At 34.5% G+C, this 22,496-nt stretch overlaps 1 protein-coding gene across 2 annotated transcripts; it reads left to right on the plus strand.

The window, feature by feature from the left end:
• Positions 1-5,270: 5,270 nt before the first annotated feature.
• Positions 5,271-15,012, plus strand: LOC122279180 (CTP synthase-like). Of its 2 annotated transcripts, none has more exons than XM_043089581.1 (22): positions 5,271-5,548; positions 5,654-5,809; positions 6,413-6,492; positions 6,926-7,012; positions 7,125-7,175; positions 7,277-7,394; positions 7,478-7,534; positions 7,638-7,702; positions 7,817-7,900; positions 8,041-8,091; positions 8,189-8,251; positions 8,350-8,396; positions 8,521-8,590; positions 8,684-8,746; positions 9,798-9,887; positions 9,976-10,014; positions 10,151-10,378; positions 10,663-10,748; positions 11,240-11,288; positions 11,364-11,444; positions 11,547-11,640; positions 12,547-13,589. In XM_043089581.1, the coding sequence occupies exons 2-22, from the start codon at positions 5,692-5,694 to the stop codon at positions 12,588-12,590; spliced, it is 1,665 nt and encodes a 554-aa protein (XP_042945515.1). In that variant the 5' UTR covers positions 5,271-5,548; positions 5,654-5,691; the 3' UTR covers positions 12,591-13,589. The 2 variants fall into 2 exon arrangements, with proteins under 2 accessions (XP_042945515.1, XP_042945514.1); XM_043089580.1 differs by lacking the exon at positions 12,547-13,589 and adding an exon at positions 14,165-15,012 and having other exon boundaries at positions 5,272-5,548.
• Positions 15,013-22,496: the final 7,484 nt, after the last annotated feature.

Here is a 22,496-nt window from a genome sequence, read left to right on the forward strand (position 1 = left end):
CCTACAAAGGATCCTTGTAGAACACCCTCTACACTTGCAATCACCTTATACGTGGTGATTCAACTATTTCCTGTGTAGAACACTTTCTACATACACAAGGGTTATACACACAATTTTACTGATACAAGAGCTGATAGTGGGTAGATTATCAGAAAACACTCATCAATAAGTGAAATAAGAACAATACAATACAAACTATATATTTCAAAATGAATAAGGATTAAGACTTAATACTTAAAGAAGAGAGAATGAAAGTTTTGAATGAATGTTGTATGCTCTAAATCTTGTAAATGTGAAGCTCTCAAATGATCTATTTATAGGCATATGAGACTTCATATTCAAATTTAAAAAGATTCACATGTCAAAGACAACATCATTTACTTTTTCAAAAAATTCAAATAAAAGGTTATTCCATTTCAATTGTCAAAGACAACATCATTCATTTTTCAAATACTTCAAACCTAATCTTTTACTTTTGGCATATGACAAAATGAACAAACTTTACTTTAAAAAAAAATTCAAATCTAATCTTTTACTTTTACATATGACAAAAGGAGCACACTTTACTTTTCAAAAAATTCAAACTTAATCTTTTTATTTTTTGCATATAACAAAAGAGCAAACTTTCCTTTTCAAAATTTTCAAACAAAAACATCTACTTTTTGCATAAGTCAAAAAAATATCAATCACTTTTAAAAGTATTCAAATAAAAAATGAACTTAATATTTTCAAAATTTAAACTTTTAATCAAGGCATGCACATGTGAAAGATGACAATCAATCATCTTTCAAAATTTTCAAAATATTCATGCACATGTGGAAAATATATTTTAATACTTTATAATAAAATATTAATTTTGAACCTTAGTCCTAATTTCAAATTTTTAAGAGATTTACAACATTACTCTATGACTTTCATATGAACTTATTCCCTTCTTACTCATTCTTGTTTTCTTGATGTGCTTGACTCTATTATGTAGACAACTTGAGCTTGAGACTCTTTTATTTTTTAAATTCATTTGTTATCACAAAATCTATGTGTAAATATATAATTACACAAAACTTAAAACTTTGAATTCAACACAACAAATAAACAGTTTTCTTATAGTACTAAATGACTATTTTTTGATGTAAAATCATCAATTTTTTCAAAAGTTTAAACTGATGGAAAGATATAAATTTTATTATTTATTTTATATCTTCACACTTTCCCTCACGTGTGGACTTAATTCTTCCTAAATAGGTAGTCTAATATGTAAAATATTTAATTAAATGAGTTTGAATGTAGAATTGGCGCTCAAACTCATAATCTCTATTATGATAGTGACTGATATTATATAAAAACACCATTTATTTTAAAAATTTAAATCGATATATCATTTAAAATATACGGAGTACTAGTGGCCCTCCAAATTAAAGCTTTTCCTTTCGGTCGTGAATCTATCCTTTTGAGAGTCTTTATTGAGCTTGGAACACATTCTGTGTCCTCAATTTTCTCAATTATTTTCCCTTTTGGACACGGAGTACCACTTTCGGAGAAGCGTCAGCTGCGATAAGGAAATTAAAGAGAAAAGAAAAGCCCTACCTTCATGTGAACTCGTTCTGCATGTTGACCACAGAATATCCTTTCCTTCCTCACTGCAAAAGGACTGATTGCCTAATATCAAAGACTTTTGTCTATGACAAAAGTATATTTCCTTCAAATTCTTAAAGTTGGTTTCAAATCAAAGAATTTGAAAAGGATAAAAAAAATAATAATAATCTTACAATTTTCAAAAGGCAGTGATAGACTTACTACCTTATCACTATAAATTTAATTTGATTATTTAAATATGAATAATTATATTTGAAGCCCTTCACATGTATAGAATTAAGGCACTAAGTATATATTGGTTGTTGTACGGATGGTGATGACGGTCGTGGTGGTTCGTGGTGGCGATAATGTAAGAAATTAATTTATGTTGAAGAGATTTATAGAGTATTAATAAATATCGTACGTGAAATCTACTTTATACATCCAATTCTCTTTGCTCTTAACAGTAAAATTTAAGCATAAATTCTATTTTTCTTTTTTCTTATTTAAGAAAATACAAGATTATCCTTTAGATAAATCAAGAATATATAATTTCGTACAAAAAGTTCAAAAAGAAAAAAAAGAAAAAAAAGAAAAAGAAGAAAAGGGAAGACTGGATATGCTAAAAGAGAAAAGCGGGCATGAATGTCGTATAATAAATCAAAGAAAGGTCCACCGGCAGGGCAGTGGGTCCAAGCGAAGAAGATAACCTAATTGGAAAATTTATAAATTGTAACGAAATAATTTGAGTTAAGGTGTTTTATTAAATTTTAAAAAAAAAATAAAAAATTAAATAAAAATATTATAAAATTAAAATATTGTTAGAATATAATTTTTATTTTAAAATTTAAAAAAATTGATTTTTTTTATATTTTATTTTAAAATTTGAAAAAGTTATAATGATTAGATAATTATTAAGTGAAAGAATTGAAAAATTAAAAATTTGAAATTGAAAAATATTTGTGTTAAAATGGTATTTAGATGTTAAAATGAGATTATATAAGATGTGTTTAGATCATTTGTGAAACCATACAGAATCTTAGACACAATCATTTTTCACCTTACATCTAGGATAAACAAAAGTATAAATTCTCTTTTCCTTGTTTTTTTTTTTTAAAAAAAAAAACAAGATTATCCTTTAGATAAACCAAGAATATATAATTTCATAAAGAAGTTCAAAACTGAAAAGAAAGGAAAAAAGAAAGGAAGACTAAGGCTCCGTTTGGATAGTGAAGAGAAAACTCAACTAAAATTTATTATTTTATCATTATTTTTATTTATTTTTTATTTTTTACTATTATTTATTATTATTTAATATTTTATTATTAATTTTTCACAACCTTTTTATTATTATTTCTAAAATTTCTAAAATCAACTTAATTACCTCCCAACCTAACTAAAAAAGCGAGCATGGAGATCGTAATAAATCAAAGGTCGGTCTAGCGGCATCGCAGTGGGTCCAAGCGAACAAGATAACCTAATTGGGAAGTGGCTGGGTTGGTAGATCTCATTACACATGAATAAAATGTGAGAAAAAAAATTACAAAAAGAAGAAGTAGAAACTGATTATGACTGAAATTGGCTCTCTTGTATCATGATTTGATTCTCTTCCTCTTTTCTTTTTCTTTTCTTGTCTTTCTTTTTCCCCCCCACTCTTTTCATGCTTATTTTTTATTTCGATTTCGATTCTGATTTTGATCTTAAGCTAGGCATTATCACAAGGACATGATCTTTATTTATTTTGGCTCTTTATTTTCTTCTTTTCCTTTCCCTTTATAGGCATGATCTAACTTTACTTAATTAATTTGAGTCAATGATGATATCAGTGCACCTATGTCATATGTAGGCCATTGAATAGAGAAACTACCCTTTTAACTAAGGTACTAGATGATAGAGAAAATGAAATTAGATGATAGAGTTTACTTTTACCTTCGCAAATTTGACAAGTGGGATGAGATATAAAATTCTCATCCCATCTTATCTTATCGTTACAATATTTTTAAATTTCTATACAAGACATAATAATTTTTTTAAATTTTAATTCAAAATTTTCAAATCTTAAAACAATAATAATATTACAAAATTATATTTTAAACTTTTATCTAAAATTAAAAATTTTCATCTCACCATTCAAATCTAAACATATGCCCTGAGTCTTAAAATGGGAGGACAAAGTTTTTGAAATTTTATAAAAATGACAAATTCCCCTTAAGTATGTGAGAAGCACTTTTTTTTTTTTTTTTTTTTTAGTGAAATAACTTAATTTTTAAAAAAGCACTTTTTATTTTATTTTATTTATATGGGATGGGGTGTGAGACGTTCGAACCTGATTTTCCTATTTGGAGACCATACTTTATGTTAGATTTTCCTATTTAGAGACTGGAGACCATACTTCATGTTATCTGGACTAAAAGATATAACTTAAATAGAATTAAAAAATAATAAAATAGAGTAGGAGCCAAAAAAGGAAGGAAAAATAAAAACTATATGTTATGAAAATGGTGAATGTGAGTTTTATTAATATTAATATTAATATTATTATTGTTGATAGTTTTTTCCTTTTTCTTTTTTTTTTATTTGTTTTTGCTTTCAAGACAGAGTTTTTCTCCAAATAATTTATTTGTATAAATCTCATATCCTTAAAAAAATATTTCTTTATAAGATGTTTAAGAAATTAAATCATGCTATTCTTAACACTTCGAACATAACTTTCGTATAATATCAACACTTGCTAAATCAATTATAAAGAATATTAATGCAATTTATTGCTATTTAAGTGGTGTGACACAGATGTAATTTTACTATTATTTTTTCCACCCAATATAAAATAAGTAAAATCGGAAAAAAAATTATTATTTATTTTTCTTTTAACTATTATTTATATATAATTTTTTTTAACGTGTGATGAAATATTTGGTAAATAATTAAAAAAATAATAAACTAATTATTTAATAATATATTAATAATTAATGAAATGATAATGGATAATAGGAAGAGGAGTAACGACTATTGTTTTTAAAATCATACTGTACCAATTGGTACGGTCAGTATATTTTGTATCGGCTATCGGACTGGTACAAAAATTCTACATATTTCGTACCGGTTCAAATATCGGCCCTAACCGGCCGATATTTTCACTTGTACCGGCCGGTATTTCGGTTTTATTTTTTTTTCATTTTTTTAAATTACAAATTAATTTTTTGACTTTAATTTAGACTAAACTATTTATAATTTATATATATATGTATTTATGTATAATTTATTTATATATAAATTATTATTTTAAAATATAATTAATATATATATTTATATATATAATTTATTTATATATCAACAATCTCAAAACGGTACACGAAATAATATCAATATTAAAATATTTAATCAATACAATATCCGGTACGATATTAAAAAATGGGTAACGACGTAACGCTATCACTGATGACCAGCGAAGCCAGAAGTGGGCAAAAAAGGAGAAAAAAAAATAAAGAGAGAGAAACGTTACTGCCTTGCACCGCGCAAGGGCAGTTTCGGCCTTTCATTTCAGGCATAATTTATATTTTTTTTTACGATTATTTTAATAAATATAAACTCTAAAAGAAAAGGGAAAAAGGGTAATTTTTTTAAATAAAAAAATAAAAATAAAATTGCGATATTTTCCCACTGGGTTTTTGGTTTTATATAATGCCGCCAATGCTAAGCAATCAGGAACTCATTCCTCTGGTTTCTCACCATTCTCATTTCATCCGCTTCTTTACTCTGGTTTTGGTTGGTGAATCTCTCTCTCTCTCTCACGCTCTTGGCACTGTGCCACCTTCGTTGTTGGATGAAGAAGAGAGAGAACGAGCGAGCATTTACGTTCAAAGACCCAGAGTATTCGACTAGAAAGATAAGATAAAGATACCGGATTTCCTTTCCTTTTGATCCTCAACCCATTTCATTGACGTGGTTTTTTTTTTAGTACCACAGCATAACAAAGGTTCCCACCATTTTCCTCTTCCTTATTCCTGAGCAAAATTGTTGTCGCTGATGCTAAATGTCTGCTCTGTTCTGTTCTATTTCTCTCATTCTGTCTGTTTACCAGATATAGGTGTAGACTAAAACAAGGTAAGAAAACGGAAAATGAAGTACGTGTTGGTGACGGGTGGAGTAGTTAGCGGTCTCGGGAAGGGGGTCACCGCCAGTAGCATTGGTCTGCTTCTCAAGGCCTGTGGACTGCGCGTTACTTCCATCAAAATTGGTCTCTGTTTCTTCTTTGATTGATTTTTATTCTTCTTCTTCTTCATCGCTGCTGCTTTTGTTTCCTTTTCGCAGTTTTTTAGTTGAAAACAGGTCAGCTATGTATGCCTTTTGTTTTCTCAGCTGCAAGATGGATATACTCTTCCGTTTTCCTCTCTCTCTCTCTCTCGTTCTTTTTTTGTTTTTCCTTTGAAAAAATAGTTTTTTTTCTTTTTCCCTAATAAGCTTCTTGAAGCTTTATCGCCACATTTTTTTTTTTAACTTTTGGATTCAACTCAATTTTTCGTGCATAAAATCTTTCTCAGAGGTTCCAAGTTTTAAATTATTTCCTTTTGAGAAGCAGATACTAAATTTAAAACGTAACTTAGACTCACAAATCTGTTTTATAAGCATGTCAAAATACCATTTAAATTTTCACTTGCTTTGCTTTCTGGACTCCTCTAACGAGAGCTAAAATTGGCAATATCACGCAAATACATCAGTTTTGTGTGAAAATTTTGGGCATATTTTTTCTCGCAACTCTTGATATGACTGCCATGGTTTGTTTTTTTTTTTTTTCTTCTTGATTCAACGTTTTGATATAGTCTTTGGCTCCCTTTTTCAGATCCTTACTTGAACACCGATGCCGGAACAATGTCCCCTTTTGAGCACGGGGAAGTTTTCGTGTTAGACGATGGCGGTGAGGTATAAAAGCTCTCTTTTCTGCGTTCATTATACTCTAATTTTACTGTGTATTTGCTTTGTAAACGCTATTTTCCTTCTTGCTTCAACTCTCTGACGGGGTCAACAATTCGTCGGCGTTTAGCCCCTCTATGGCCTAAACGGATAGTATGATGAAGTTGTTAATGCTGTTAAACCAGGCATTTGGTAGGCTATTTGGGTGTTCGTCCACATCGTACTGCACTTCATCGGATCAATTTCTTGTTCTGTTTTTGCCTGACCGCAATGACATCAACTGTTAGGCTATTATCTTTCTTTGGCACAAATAATATTTAAAGCTACCCATGTTAAAAATAGGACAGAAATGTAAATCAGTGGTCATAGTTTTGGAAAACATGGGAGATTGATCGAAATTGACTGTAACAGTATGAAACACGACTTTCTTTTGTGTTCAAAGGTGGACCTGGACCTTGGAAATTATGAGCGGTTCCTCGATATCAAGCTGACTCGTGATAATAATATCACTACTGGAAAGATTTACCAGGCAAGTTAGTCAAACGCCACATTTCTGTATGTACATTATATGTTTCCTAGCTGAAGATTATAATATACCCAGTCACTGAAGTTAATAGTTATCTTTTCTTCTTTTATGGCAGTCCGTTATTGATAAGGAGAGAAGGGGAGATTATCTGGGGAAAACTGTGCAGGTTTTTTTCCCTGCTATAAATCCATCTTCTTTAATTGTATTATTCTTAAATTGGGTATATATGTATGGCCCTAAGTCTGTTTATTTTCTTCTGTTCTTTAGGTTGTCCCTCACATCACAGATGCCATTCAAGAGTGGATAGAGCGTGTGTCAATGATACCAGTCGATGGGAAGGCAGGTCCAGCTGATGTTTGTGTCATAGAATTGGGTGGAACTATAGGTATAACAACAATGTTCTTGACCCGTGGAAGCACATGTGAGTTCTATGTTTTTCAAGGGTTATAACAACTTGACTCGATGCAGGAGATATTGAATCCATGCCATTTATCGAGGCTTTGGGGCAATTCTCTTACCATGTAGGTAAGGACATTGTCTATGCAGCTTCATATGACACAAGTGTCACACCTTATTTTTTGTATCTTATAATTTCATTTCTTTTGTTCATGAATTCTTCTCATTTTAGGGACTGGAAACTTTTGTTTGATTCACGTCAGCCTTGTGCCCATTTTAAATGTTGTCGGTGAACAGGTGACTTCTTAGATATTCCAGCACATCTTGTATGCAATATTTTTCTAGCATCTATGTACATATCTCTCTCATTATATTAGAACAATTTAATAATGCGGAGAATCTGTTGTTCAGAAAACAAAACCAACCCAGCACAGTGTTCGGGGACTAAGAGGCCTGGGTTTGACGCCACATATCTTAGCTTGCCGCAGTACAACGGTCTCCCACTCTCTCTTTGTTTTCCTCTTGTTCACGTGCCTGTGCTAAGCTGCACGCACACAGACACATAAGCACTCACTTTATGCTTTTGTTTTTACTTTATTGGATTTTCTAAGGTATTAAATTTAATGTGTTGACAGGCACTTGACCAGCATGTAAAAGTGAAACTCTCTCAGTTTTGCCATGTTGCGGTACTTTTACAAGAACCAAATTTTGATGTGCTTATAATTGAGATGCATACTTACCTGCTTTGCAAGATTCTCTTTATTGAAACTCCATGTTTTACAGGAAGAAAACATCATCACTCTCTATGATGTAACAAACATCTGGCACATTCCTTTGCTTTTAAGAGTAAGTAATTCTTGGGCGATTCTTGGAATGTGGTTGCTGAATATTTAATTACCATTACTCACAAATAATGTGTGGATATGCTCTTTATTCTCAAATAGGATCAGAAGGCCCATGAAGCAATCTTGAAAGTGCTGAACCTGCTGGGGTTTGTCTGATGATCTCAGCTCTTTATAATTCTGTTAACTTAGAGCTGGAATTTACAGGCATGCGCATCACATAAAATCATTTTCAGTTTTCAGCATCCTTATGCAATATTTCCATTATGGCAGTGAAGCAAAAGAGCCTGCACTCGAGGAATGGACTTCTAGGGCTGAAATCTGTGACAAGTTGCATGAGCCGGTGGGTCTACTGAGCAATTTGAGAAATTCAGAATCTTGTTTTGTTTCTAATTGTTGACAGAACTTTACTTCTATATATCAATCTAATTGACAGGTCCATATTGCCATGGTTGGAAAGTATACAGGCCTTTCCGATTCCTACCTCTCTGTACTGAAGGTGCAATTATCTGTTACTTAACTCAGAATCATTTTATTTTCAGCTGGAAATTTAATTTTCTCTTATGGTATAATCATTGGAGGTGTTGCTAAACACATTTGTAGCATGTATTTTGTATGTGGTTTCCCTTGATTTTAACTACACCTTACACATGCTTCCACTCAGTTTTTTAATTATGTATCTTGCTAAATAAATATTTATTAGTGGATAATAATGATAAGAATTTTCAAGACATGAACCCTATGCCTCAAAACTTGGACTTATACAGTAAGATAAGATGATTATTTCAATCCATGCCGGCATTGTTGTGGTTTGTTTATCACCGGCCCGGATTGTTTATACAAAACCAAAAAACTCATCTCATCTTATCTCAACTCATCATTACAACTTTTTCAAATCTTCATACAAAATATAATAAACAATTTTACTTTTTCAAATCCCAATACAAAATTAATATTACAAAATTATATTATAACAATATTTTATTCATTACTATTTAAAACATCTCATCTCATCTCATTTGTGTAACCAAACGGGGCCTTAGGATTCCTGATCATCTGCAGCATCCGAGCTGCTCTATTTTTCTGTAAGTCAGTTGTCTTGGAAATTTTAGATCCATTTTTAGCACCCATTATGTGTTCCAGAAGGTTAAAAGGGCAGATACACAGCTGACTCCTTTGCTGACAGAATTTAGCCACTGATTGTTTTATTCTTGTTTCTGCTGATTTAAAAAAAAAAAATAATAATTTAATTATCTTTCTTTGTATTCATACTGAAGAAGCTAGAACACGTTTCGTTTTGCTGGTTTACCTACTCATCTTAATTAAAATCTTCAAGATCTCACTGCACGCATAGAGTTGTGTGAAAAGAAAATGCTTTATGCATGTAATTTCTCTCTCTCTCTCTCTCTCTCTCTCTCTCTCTCCCCGTGTATATATATATATGTATAATTAAATTTCATTTCCATTAGATATGACATACAGATTGGTATAGCTTGAGTGGATATATAAGCATATAGTTTCTGTCTATATAAGATGTAATCTGTCTACAGGCTCTTGTGCATGCTTCTGTTTTCCATCGAAAGAAACTCGTTGTAGATTGGGTTCCTGCTTCCCACCTTGAAGAAGCAACAGAAAAAGAGGTTCAATAAGAAGTTTTAATGCTCATATTGTATATCTTTGTTAATTAATTCCTCATCTTACAAACATGTAACTTAACTCTTATTGCAGAATCCAGATGCTTATAAAGCTGCTTGGAAGTTGTTGAAGGTAGTTTTTTTTTTTTTTTTTTCCATTGGTCTTGGATTTGCTAGCTGATACTGCTATTTAAATATGATCTGGGCATCTCCTTTATTGAGTTGTGGTAACTTTCTCTATTTGGTCTCTGACTAGTCTTCATCTTTAGGGTGCAGATGGTGTTCTTGTCCCTGGAGGTTTTGGTGACAGGGGGGTGCAAGGGAAAATTCTTGCAGCAAAATATGCTCGAGAAAAAAGAGTTCCGTTTCTTGGCATTTGTCTAGGAATGCAAATTGCTGTCATTGAGTTTGCACGATCTGTTCTTGGTCTGAAGGATGCTAACAGCACTGAATTTGATCCCGATACCAGGAATCCCTGCGTTATATTTATGCCTGAGGTCATATTCTGTGCCTTTTGAGTTCATTTTTGTGATGGAAATTGTGTTTCCAAACCATTCTTAATATTGAGCTGAGAAGTGAAAATGTTGAGTGTGTGTGTGTGTGAGAGAGAGAGAGAGAGAGAGAGAGAGAGAGAGAGAGAGAGAGAGAGAGAGAGAGAGAGAGAGAGATGAAAACCTTCATTTTTCCCCTCCAATTTTCAAGTTGGCTATTGAACTAGTGATGAAGCATGCGATATATGTATTTAAAAGAAGTCCATTTCTGATATATGTACCATAAGCAGGGCTCAAAAACACATATGGGGGCCACTATGCGTCTTGGATTAAGGAGGACATATTTCCAGGTTATGGACTGCAAATCTGCAAGACTGTAAGTATTGCTTTACAAAGTGTTAGTACACGTGTATACAGGGAGTCAACAAGTAATCAGACTTCGTGGAGCTAAGTTGACAATCAGAAGATAATCTAATATAATGTTGACCCTGTGTTCAGATGGATGTTAGTAATAAAATGCTAATGAAATATTTTTCTTTTCAAAACTGTTTGATTAGATTATATATTACGTAAAAAAAGACTAATCTATTCAAATTGTAGGGTCTTGAATCAAAAGACAAATTTTATTATTAGGGCTATAACACAAAAAAAGAAAAAGAAAAAGGAAGAACAAAAACTCAAATAAATAAGAGGAGCTGTCACTGAATTTGGATTTGTGGTTCGTGGGTCCAAAATTTATCACTTATGTAACTCAGCTGTAAATGTCATGCATAGATTTATAAGTTCTGAAATAATTGTGAATGTGTACTAGTTTGCTGATGAGATGTATCAGGTTGGCTAACCTTTCATGCTATGCATTCATGTTAGGTATGGAAGTAGAAGCTTCATTGATGAAAGACATCGGCATAGATATGAGGTCTGTGTGATCAACATGTGTTAAATTTTCTTATATCAAGCTACTTTGGCAGGGGGATAATTCTTTATCATGCAGGTCAATCCTGATATGGTAGCTCGCCTTGAAAAAGCTGGCCTCTCTTTTGCCGGCAAAGATGAAACTGGTCAACGCATGGAGGTATACTTATCAGCCCCAAAGCATCGAGCTCTTACTTTTTGACTGTAGTGATCTGTACATAGTGGTTGCTCTGTATTAATATTTGGAATGCTGATGTTACAGATTATCGAGCTACCTAGTCATCCATACTTCATTGGGGTGCAATTTCATCCTGAATTTAAATCAAGACCTGGAAATCCTTCTCCTTTATTTTTAGGTACCTGTCTTATCTTTTTTGATATACCCACTCAATGTTGTTCAATAGTAGATGTTTTACCAGAATCAGTTACTGTTCTATTCATCTGCCATGTACACACTGCATCACATGCATGCCCTTTTTGGTTGGTATTCGTGATATTTGCTATGTTGCTACTAGTCCATTTCTTTAGGCTTGTGTATAGGCTACAATAGAATTTATTGAGGCCAATAAGGCTATGTTATGATCTAATACTTTCTGGTTTGCTTGGTCAAAGTAAAAGCCTCAGCTTGATCTTACCCTGGTATACCTTGTCAAATTCCGTGGTCCAAATACATAAACATGGATGTGTTTTACATTTAAGAGGAAAAAGTTCAAAAACCTGCATGAGTCGACATATTGTTACACAATGAAAGAGTTTTGCTACATACAAGCACAGGCGCGCATTAATCTGTGTACCAATACTGATTTATTCATACTTAAAATTTAAATCAACATTGTTTTCAATAAAATCTAATTTTTGACTAATCACATCATATTAGTGTACAGATTAGTGCACAATTGTGCTTGCAACTATATTTTTCCACAATGAAAACATTGTACAAATATATCAAAGTTTCTGACAAGTAAAGATTCTCTGCTATCTTGTTCAAAAAAAAAGGACTCGTACAAGTTTGAAAGTTATGAAGGTATATCAATAATTCAGTTGTATATCATGTTCAGATCCTAGGATAAAAACGTGGCACAACTGCCTGAGCGTCTATTTCATTTGATCTAATACCACTGTGCAAAGTATTTGTGTCATGAATGAATTACCACTTACAGTTTGAAAAAGAATGTAATAAAGAAGCATATAAGGACATATCTCAGCAAATCAGTTGATAATTGAGAATGTCTCTCTCTTGCTTTGATGGCCACATGTAACAGGAGTTTATTTGGTATGTCTTGCCAAAATGCGTCCAACAGAGTAGTACTGATATCAGCAAATATGGGTCAGCTTATTAATAATGAGCAGATTCTCATCCCAGAGTACAATTAAATAATAGATTTAGAATCTTCATGTTGTCAGAACTTGACTACTTTTAGGCGTATATATTTATATTGTTTTTTCTGTTTTTGGATCTTACTTGTATTTTCATATATACACAAGTTAAAATACTTAAAATGCATATTTATATAATACAAATCTCAAAAAACAAGGAAACAAAACCATGTTTACCAGCTGGTTTTGTGGAATATGCCAGGCAATCGGACAATTCTATCTCTTGCACGTTATTAATTTATTAGGTATCTATATTGACACCTCAGTCTATATCGGGTGAACTACTCGAAATATCAATTAGCCAAGAAAAAAAACATAGACGATCGTGAGTATAGGAGATGCATTGTAATTATTATGAGTAAGGAAGCACTCTAATATCAGCGCCCTATATATGGGACCAGATCGAAGAAGGATTTGCTCCATTCTATACGGCTTTGTATTGAAGGATTGCATTGTTAACAACCTTACTTTAGTATTTTATTGTGGGAGTTAGTCTACTTGAAGTATATACTGCTTGTTTTAACTTCTTCCCCATATACAAATGAGATCCTCAATAATGCTATACAAAATAAATTAATATTTGGAACTGCAATTTGTAATAGGTAATATCACATTAGCTTGAATTTGAAACTACTTATCATTTCACTATGGCCAAACTTATGCCCAACCAGCCTGTTTTAAGGTATTATTGGATGAACATGTTTTGGATCAACGGGTATAGAATTTGTGAGCATGCCCGATTTACAGCTATTCTGACAAATAGAACATCCTCTTCAGTTGTGAAAGATATTTCTGTCATTTTTGTGAAGTCTGACGATACCTTGTGCCATCTTTTAGGTTTGATATAGATGTCATATATGCTAGTGAGGATATTAAAATTTATAGATAAAAATATGTTAATTTATGTAGTGACTGTTAAAAAGAAACTTAAAAAGTATAAACTGAATGCTTTTCATGATAAATGTTCTTTTAGGTTTGTGCCTGAAATATTATTTAATATCTAAATATAAATACAGCCAAGAACACATTCTTCACTAATTTCTGCAAAATCTAGATGATCTTTGTGTTTAGAGCAGGCTTTTGATATCAGTTCGAACATAAAAATAATAAGAAGTGAGATTCATCAATATTAATGTTGTGCGAATTGCCATTGCTTTTATCTTTTAACGCTGCTTTGGCTTATGATCATGTATTCATTTACTAGTTAAGGGGGGCTGCAATTTCTTTTTTCTGCTAAAGAAGTCCTCCGGCTGTTGGTTTTTAATTCGGACCAAAGTTTTGTGACTGGGAGGGTTCAAGTTTGTGTAATAGGAGTGAAAGGAGGTTTCGTGGTTTGTTGGAGGGCTTCCTGCTGCTTGATATTAATTTCCATTTAATTATTTAATTACATTACTTAATGATGAACCTGACCCAATTTTTGATATGCTAATACATATTCCCCTTTCTGCACCAAAAGTCTGTAAAGGTAACTTTCAAATCTCCTCGTTCTACTGTGATATATAGGACTTATAGCAGCAGCATGTGGGGAATTGGATGCTGTCCTACAAGGATATGGGAGCCAAAGGAATGTCCCTAACGGAGTTGGAAATGATAGCTCGAAACTCAAAGTTTACCAAAATGGAAGTGCAACTAAGCCCACGATTGCATTGCCTGGTGAGGATTCCAATACTGGCTTACGAGGATATGGGTGCCAAAGGAATGCCCCAAATGGAGTTGGGAATGATACCGCAAAAGTCAAAGTGTACCAAAATGGAAGTGCAACTAAGCCCACCATTGCATTGCCTGATGAGGAGACGACAGACGGTGTCTTACAAGTATATGGGAGCCAAAGGAATGTCTTAAATGGAGTTGGGAATGATACCTCAAAAGTCAAAGTTTACCAAAATGGAAGTGCAACTAAGTCCACCATTGGATTGCCTGATGGTGTTTATAGCAATGTCAATGGGATCTACTTGTGAAGATTGTTGCTCTGTCTTATGTTATGGGACCTGGTTTTTTGGCGGTCTGGTTGGTAGGCTTTGGCAGTGGTGGGGTTAGGTAGACTTTTAGGTTTGGTATGTACAGTTATTTTGGGTATTGGTAGATATAACTATATCTAAAACACTGGTAGGAGAGAGTTGGATCATCCCGGTCTTTTAAACGGGATAGCTTGTTAAATTAACAGTTGAATTGCATTGAGAAGGTATTTGCAGGGTGTTCCTTTTCTATTCCACCTTGTTTTGGTGAATTCAGGGAATCCTTGCTATGTATGTTGTACGTACTCATGCAGTTTGCACTCTGTATACATTGTAAACACTGTGCAAGCGCAGCAATTCCATTTCCTGATAGAAAGCATCCCTTTTAAAATTGAACATCTCATTCGTTTTTTCATGGGATCTTTTTACTCAAGTATTGCCATAATCCCTCCTCCCCACTCCCTTGTTGGATTCGGAGAGCGTCTCATCTCGTCATTATAATTTTCTTAAATTCTCACACAAAATATACTAAACAATTCAATTTTTTTAAATTTCAATTCAATTTTTTCAAATCCTAAAATAATAATAATATTATCAAATAATATTTTAATAATATTTTATTTAACTTTCATTTATCATTTAAAACTATCTTATCTCTAAATCCTTTCTATAAACAATGTGAACACAACAGTAAATCTAGTGAAGTCCATATACTTGTAAAAGGTGTTTAGGTCAAAAAAAGTGAAGGGGAATGTTAATCCCCACAATCACTCGACCATTGTCATGGGTGCGGCCAATTCCTCTTGTATTATACCATTATAACATTTTACTTAAGGACTTGTTTGGATACTTATCTCAACTTATTTCATCTCATTTTTTTCTTAAACATTACTCAAACACAAATTATTTTTATTTTCAAATCTTTATCTTTTTCATCTAATCATTACCTAAGTATTACAATTTTTTCAAACTTTTAAACAAAATACAAAAAATAATTTAACTTTTTCAAATCTAAAAACAAAAATTATATTAAAAAAATAATATTCTAACAATAGTTTAACTCTAATATTTTTATTCAACTTTTTTTTTCCTCTCATTTCTCAAAATCTAATAAAATATTTTAACTCAAATCATTTAATCATTATTTACAAATTATTTTACTATTATATATAAATTTCTCGTCTTAACATCCATACAACATCTAAACGATGCGGTATAAGAGAGCTGTCCATCATCCATGGTGATGGGGTTCTATGGTATCAACTCCTCTGTCAATAAAGCTCCCCTAATCGAGCAATCAACGTTACCATAAAGAACCTCTGTGGACTAATGGTCCGCTTGGAGCCAAAACCAATCGATGAGGCAATGCAAAGCCTAGCCTTGTAACAATCCTACCTTTTGCATATAGATGAGATAGTTTTAGATAAAAAAATAAAAGTTAAATAAAATATTATTTTTTAATATTATTATTATTTTAAAATTTGAAAAAATTGAATTGAAATTTAAAAAAGTTGAATTGTGTGAAATATTTTATATTGAAATTTGAAAAAATTGTAATGATAAAATGAGATGAAATAAGATGAAACACTTTACGAATCCAAACCGGGCTAGGATGCATAAGATTCAGATCTAGAGAACTTTCACTGTGTAGCAGTTAAATTTAAACAGTTCTGTATCTCCCAGAGGGATTTCTCTCATTTATTTAAAAGAGTTTTTGAAGTCATTTGTCCCCATTAATTCTTTAATTTTATTCACAATGAGGACTTAGCGGAAATCAAGTCCTTTTCACTGAAATAAAAAAAAGCTAAAGCATCGACTTCCTATTAGAGAACGAAAGATGCATACCCGCAATAGATTGAACTTGCTTAAAACAAAAGAACAAAAATTCAACTATAAGGCGGATGCGTTGGTCTGCAGCCACCTCAGCTCTGGTGGTCAGATCTACCTTGGTAAAGGGTGACGTGGTGGAACACCTGGTGACCCAATTTTTTAAATCTTATATAAATAATTAAATTACTCAAGTGTATGCAAGTGTATTTAGAAAATCATAAGATTATGATGTGTCAACGTATCATTAAATAGTGTAAAACTGAGATCTACTCATAATTCTTTATGAGTGCATGAATAGGTGACCAAGTTGGTGCAATGAAAAAAGTATGCTAAAGTGGATTTTTTTTTTTAATTTTATTTATTTAGGAAAGGTAATTTTATTAATCATTCCTTTAAAGCAATGAGAAAATCCATCAAGGAAATTCCTCCATATCAATAATCACGTCTGAGACACTTATCTTAGCCAAAACATTGGCACCACATTTGTATCTCTGCTTGTTCATCCTCATTGCCACATTGCCTTCCCAGTCTCGAGCAATGATGCCTATACCAATCTTGCATTGAGCCTTATCCATTGTTGCATCCTAGTTTATTTTATAAACATTCGTAGGGGAAGGATCCCATCTATTGACTGTGCGACTAACTGAGACATTTCCTCTAGGAAGCTTGTCTTTTAACTCATTTAAACTCTACAACATATCCTGAGATGACTTCACCACAGAGTTGGGATGAGAGAATTCTACATTAAAAATAAACACATTCCTCCTTTGTCATATTTTCCTTGCCACAACTACCACTTCCTTCATCTCTTCACACCCAAATACTGAAAACATATCCCCTGTCATCTCTACAAACCTGCTAACAAGGAAGTGACTTCTGAATTTTCTTTGAGCATTGTCCCCAAAAATCTCTTGTTGCTACACAATACCTATAGCATGAGCCACTGTTACTGGTTCCTCCATACAGATAGGACATTTAGATTGCTCTACCACTTTCTTCTTGAATAGGTTAGCCTGAGTAGGAAGAGCTTCAAGACAATCTCTCCATAGAAATACTTTCTCTGCTAGTGGGACTTGCAATTTCCAAATCTGTTACCATACTTTCTGGTTTCTATAACTACATGAAAGCTGACCCTTAGAAGCCATCTGTAAATCCTTGTACAAATGGTAAGCACTCTTGACTGTAAACTAAGCATTTGAGGAGCCTTTCCAAATAAGCTTATCAGAACTGTGAGAAAGATCTATCGGGATTTGCACTATCAGGTTAGCGTCCTTCTTAGAAAAGACGTCTTCAATCAAGCCAGTTTTTTCAAGTTCTAGTGTTAGAATCGAAAAGCTCTTCAACATTGGCACTGCACTCAAGTATCTTAATAGGGCTTTGGATTTTAGAGGTTGTTGACTTGGGAATCTGTTTATCTTGCTAGATGCTTAGTTGATCTCTTGTCCCTATCCTCCATATAGAACCTTCTTCTATTAAAGGCCCAGCTGTAACAATACTTATCCAAATAAATGAAGGTTTACTTCCCAATTTTGCTTGAAAGAAAGAGACCTCCCTAAAGTACTTGGCCTTTAAGACCTGAGCTGCTAAAGAGGAAGGGTTGTGAATTAATCTTCAACCTGGTTTAGCAAGCATAGCAAGGTTGAAGCTCTCCAAGTCTCTGAACCCATTCCTCCTGCTGATTTGGCTTTTCTCATTGTTTCCATGCAACTTAGTGTATCTTTTTTTCATTATCTTGCTGTCCCAACCAAAAGTTCTGCATAACTCTATTGAAACTTTTAAGAAGACTACTTGGGAGCTTGAATACACTCATGTTGTACGTAGAGAGTTTGCACAACAGTCTTGAGATATATTTCATTTCCAGCTTGTGAGAGAGTTTTTACTTTGTTACTGCTAAGCCTTAGCCTAACTCTGTCTAGTATACCCCTGAACAATTTTGCTCCGGTTCTTCCAACCAAAGCAGGCAAACAAAGTTATGTTTCATAAGGCAATGTTGATCTGATTCCATTTATGCTCAATATAGTGTCTTGCACTTTTTGAGGAGTATTCTAATGGTAGGTTTGGATAGTAAGATGAGAATTTTTTGTTTTAGATGAAAGTTTAAAATATTATTTTTTAATATTATTATTGTTTTAGAATTTAAAAAAGTTGAATTATTTATTATATTTTGTGTGTGAATTTAAAAAAGTTGTAATGATGAGATGATAATTTTGTGTCTTATCTCAGTTGCCAAACCTGCCCTACTGAACTGAATTGAAGTCTTTTCCATATTCAATCTTTTTCCAGAAGCTTTTTCATAGATGCTAATGATACATCGTATGGCTCCAATATACCAACATTGTGAGTGGATGAACTCTGTAATTAGTTACTCATAATTTAGGTTTCAATACTTTAATTTGCCCTTTGAAAGTCTTGGTGGACCCACTTGTATGGACCATTTGGTAGGATTGTTGAGAAGGGAAATTAGATTATGGATTTCATCCATTAAATGAATTTATATACGTCAAAATATCTCCAAGTTCTTGCTCAAACTTGAGTGTTTTAAGTGGGAGACCAATATATATCCAAAATATTTATTATTGCCTATTTAGATTTTTTAAACAATATATATATTTTTTTGGAAACAAACATCTCAATTGTATTACTTATGAATGAACTATATACAAACTTTCCTGTATAACAAGATTTTGTATCTCTGGTGGAACACTCTCCATCCAAATCCTTTCATCAACTATAGACAAAGAAATTTTAGCTGGCTTATGTGCAACCTGGTTCCTTCTGGATGGGTATGATGTACTTTCCATCTGGATGTGACGCCCCCAAATCCCCATGTAAGGACACGGGAAAATCGAGACGTCCGGATGATGACATCACGGGTCATCATCCTATCAACGTGTGCCAAGTGTGTGTATAAGCGACGAATGTGTACGAGAAATACGCAGCGAAAAGCAAGTCAATAACTAAGTACCAGAATTTTTTTTTCTTGTTTAATACAAAACTATTCAAAACATACATAAATAAATATTACAAGACACGAATATAATTTAATATCAAATACAAAACATAACATCAGCATCCCGGCGGAGCCGCATCCTCGGGCTCAGCCTCCTCCTCCTCATCCTCGATCTCTGCACCAAAATCTACGGTACCAAAAATGGTGCCGCAGGTAAGTAAACTCCAAACACCACTAGAAAAAAACATATAAAACTCAAACAACATGGATGCAAGAAAAGCCAATGCACATGTCCCGCAAAACCACATTTTTACCACGCACGCCAAAAAACCCATTTGGCCCATAAAAACATATCCTTAAAACCAAGCCTCGCCATTATCCCAGATAATGGCCCAAACCACCATTTTCCCAGAAAATGGATCAAAAGCCTCAAAACCAAAACTCGCCATTTTCCCAGAAAATGGCCCACATCCGAAAACCATAAAAACAATCCAATTATGCATGCACCATGATCTCCCCGAGGGATCATCCGCACACCCTGGCTCTGTGCCACACCGCAGGTAACGACTACGCATGTGACACCTAAACGAGCGATGGCCAGACTCGCGCCCAACGCGTACCTGGCCAGGCCATCCTCTAGCCCTCGCCAGCGAAAGACCACGGAGTCGGTGAGTAGAGCGATGCCCAGACTCGCGCCCAGCGCGTACCTAGCCAGGCCATCCTCTAGCCCCGCTCTCGTCGTCGCCCAGCGACAACTCAGGGGACGTCACTCAGTATTATCCACTCCCGAGTGACCAGAGGAGCTCCACCGAGATAATAACCCATCCCGGCTTGGGCTCGTGAGACACACGCACTCGAAAATCCATTCACGCCAGCAAAACAGGATTTCTCAAATAAAATAAAATGCACGTGCGTGCACCATGTAAATGCAATTTCAATGCACAAAACAATCAACCAACCACAAATCAATAAATCAAGCAACTCCGTCCTCCATCCATCCAACCCCCGAACTCCTCGGACTCAGTCCGGAATCAACCAACCAGCAGCAATAATTTATTGTAAGAGCAAAATATATTTAAATCTAAAAGTAGGGTTTGGAAAATACTTACAGCGCTATACGGTATTTTTAGAAAGCTTGCGGCGTTGAAAACAACGGAGAAAAAGCAACGTAACAGTGAAAATTTCACTGGGCCGTGGGTTGTAAAATACCCACTTTTGAACGGGGATAAACCAAGGCTTGGGATTGATAGAGAATGGTCTAAGGATGATTATGAAGCTAGTGGAAGTGAAGTTTGGCCGTGGGTGGCGGCGAAAACGGTGGTTGGTGGCCGGATTTTTCAAAATGGAAAGCTAGCTCATGGGAGCTGTTCCGGTGGCTATTAGAGGCCGGAAATAGGTGGGTTAGGATGGCAAAGAACCGGTGATGAAGTGGTGAAGAGGTGATGGCTGGAGGTGGAGCGACGGCGGCGGATCAAGGCAAAAACCGTGGGGCTTTGTTGGGCGTTTTCTGACCAAACGGCTGGCCGGATGGGGCTGGGATTCGGTGGGGTGGTGCGCCGGAGGGAGGGGGTTCGACCGGTGGGGGTGGTGTAGCCCACGGTGGCCGGACGGCGGTGGGTCGGGGCTGGGATGGCTTACGGCGTGGGAGAGGAGAGAGAAAGAGTCGACGCACGGGAGAGAGGAAGAAAGAAGAAAAAGAAAAGAAAGAAAAAGAAAAAAAGAAAAAAAAAAAGAAAAAGAAAAAGAAAGAAGAAAAAGAAAAGAGAAAAAGGGAAAAAGAAAAAAAAAATGAGGTCCAATCCTCACTCCGAACAACAAAACAAATCCGCCGAGAATGAGATTAAAAACCGTAAAACAAATAAATAAATAAATAAATAAAACACAACATCCAACAAATAAAAACTAAATATAAAACGCAATAATTTAAAATAAATAAAGCAATATATTAATTAAATTAAAAACAACTCTTCAGTGAAAAAAAAAACACGTGAAAGCGGGTCATCACATCCTCCCCCCTTAAAACAAATTTCGTCCTCGAAATTTACAAGATCAACTACCAACTTTAAGCAAGCCACATAAAATCACATAAGTCATCTGTGATCAAAATTAAGATACGTACCTTCATTACTCAAACAAGTAAGGGTACTGCTCCCTCATGTCAGCTACTCGCTCCCAAGAGAAGTCCTGAGCTAACGGATCTCCCCACGCCACCTTAACCAAAGGTATTGTCTTGGACCTCAACTGTTGCTCCTTCCAATCTATGATCTGCGACGGAACAACCTCATAAGTGAGATCCGGTTACAACTAAATACTCTCTGGGTCGACGAAGCGTGGCTCTTGCTGTCCAAAGCTTTTCTTCAGGGATGATACGTGGAAGACATCATGAATATCCCCAAAATACTCTGGCAACGCAACTCTATAGGCGACGGACCCTACCTTCTCCAGAATCTGAAAAGGTCCGACATACCTCAGATCCAGTTTCCTCTTCTTACCAAAACGCTTAACACCTCTCATGGGAGAGACTTTGAGATAAACCCAATCACCAACTTCAAAAGACAACTCTCTCCTCTTGGTATCAGCGTAGCTTTTCTGGCGACTCTGAGCTGCCGCCATTTTATCTCTGATGATCCGGACTTGGCTTTGCATCTCTTGAATTATTTCGGGTCCAATAATCTTACTCTCCCCGACTTCGTCCCAACACAAGAGCGATCTACACTTCCTCCCGTAAAGAGCTTAATAGGGAGCCATCTGAATGGTCGCATGGAAGCTGTTATTATATGCAAACTCTATGAGCGGCAAATGGTTTTCCTAACTCCCCTGAAATTCCATGACACACGCTCACAACATGTCTTCAAGAGTCTGAATGGTGCGCTCCGATTGGCCGTCTGTCTGTGGGTGGTAAGCAGTACTGAACTTCAACTTAGTACCCAAAGCTGCCTGCAAATTTTTCCAAAACTGCGACGTGAACCTTGGGTCTCGATCCGACACTATACTCTTTGGTATGCCGTGCAGCCGCACTATTTCTTTCACGTACAAGCGTGTCAACTTACCCAAGAAGTCGGTGTTATTAACAGGCAGGAAATGAGCACTCTTCGTTAAC

The sequence above is a fragment of the Carya illinoinensis genome, chromosome 10 (assembly GCF_018687715.1).
Source record: "Carya illinoinensis cultivar Pawnee chromosome 10, C.illinoinensisPawnee_v1, whole genome shotgun sequence".
Lineage (NCBI taxonomy): Eukaryota > Viridiplantae > Streptophyta > Magnoliopsida > Fagales > Juglandaceae > Carya > Carya illinoinensis.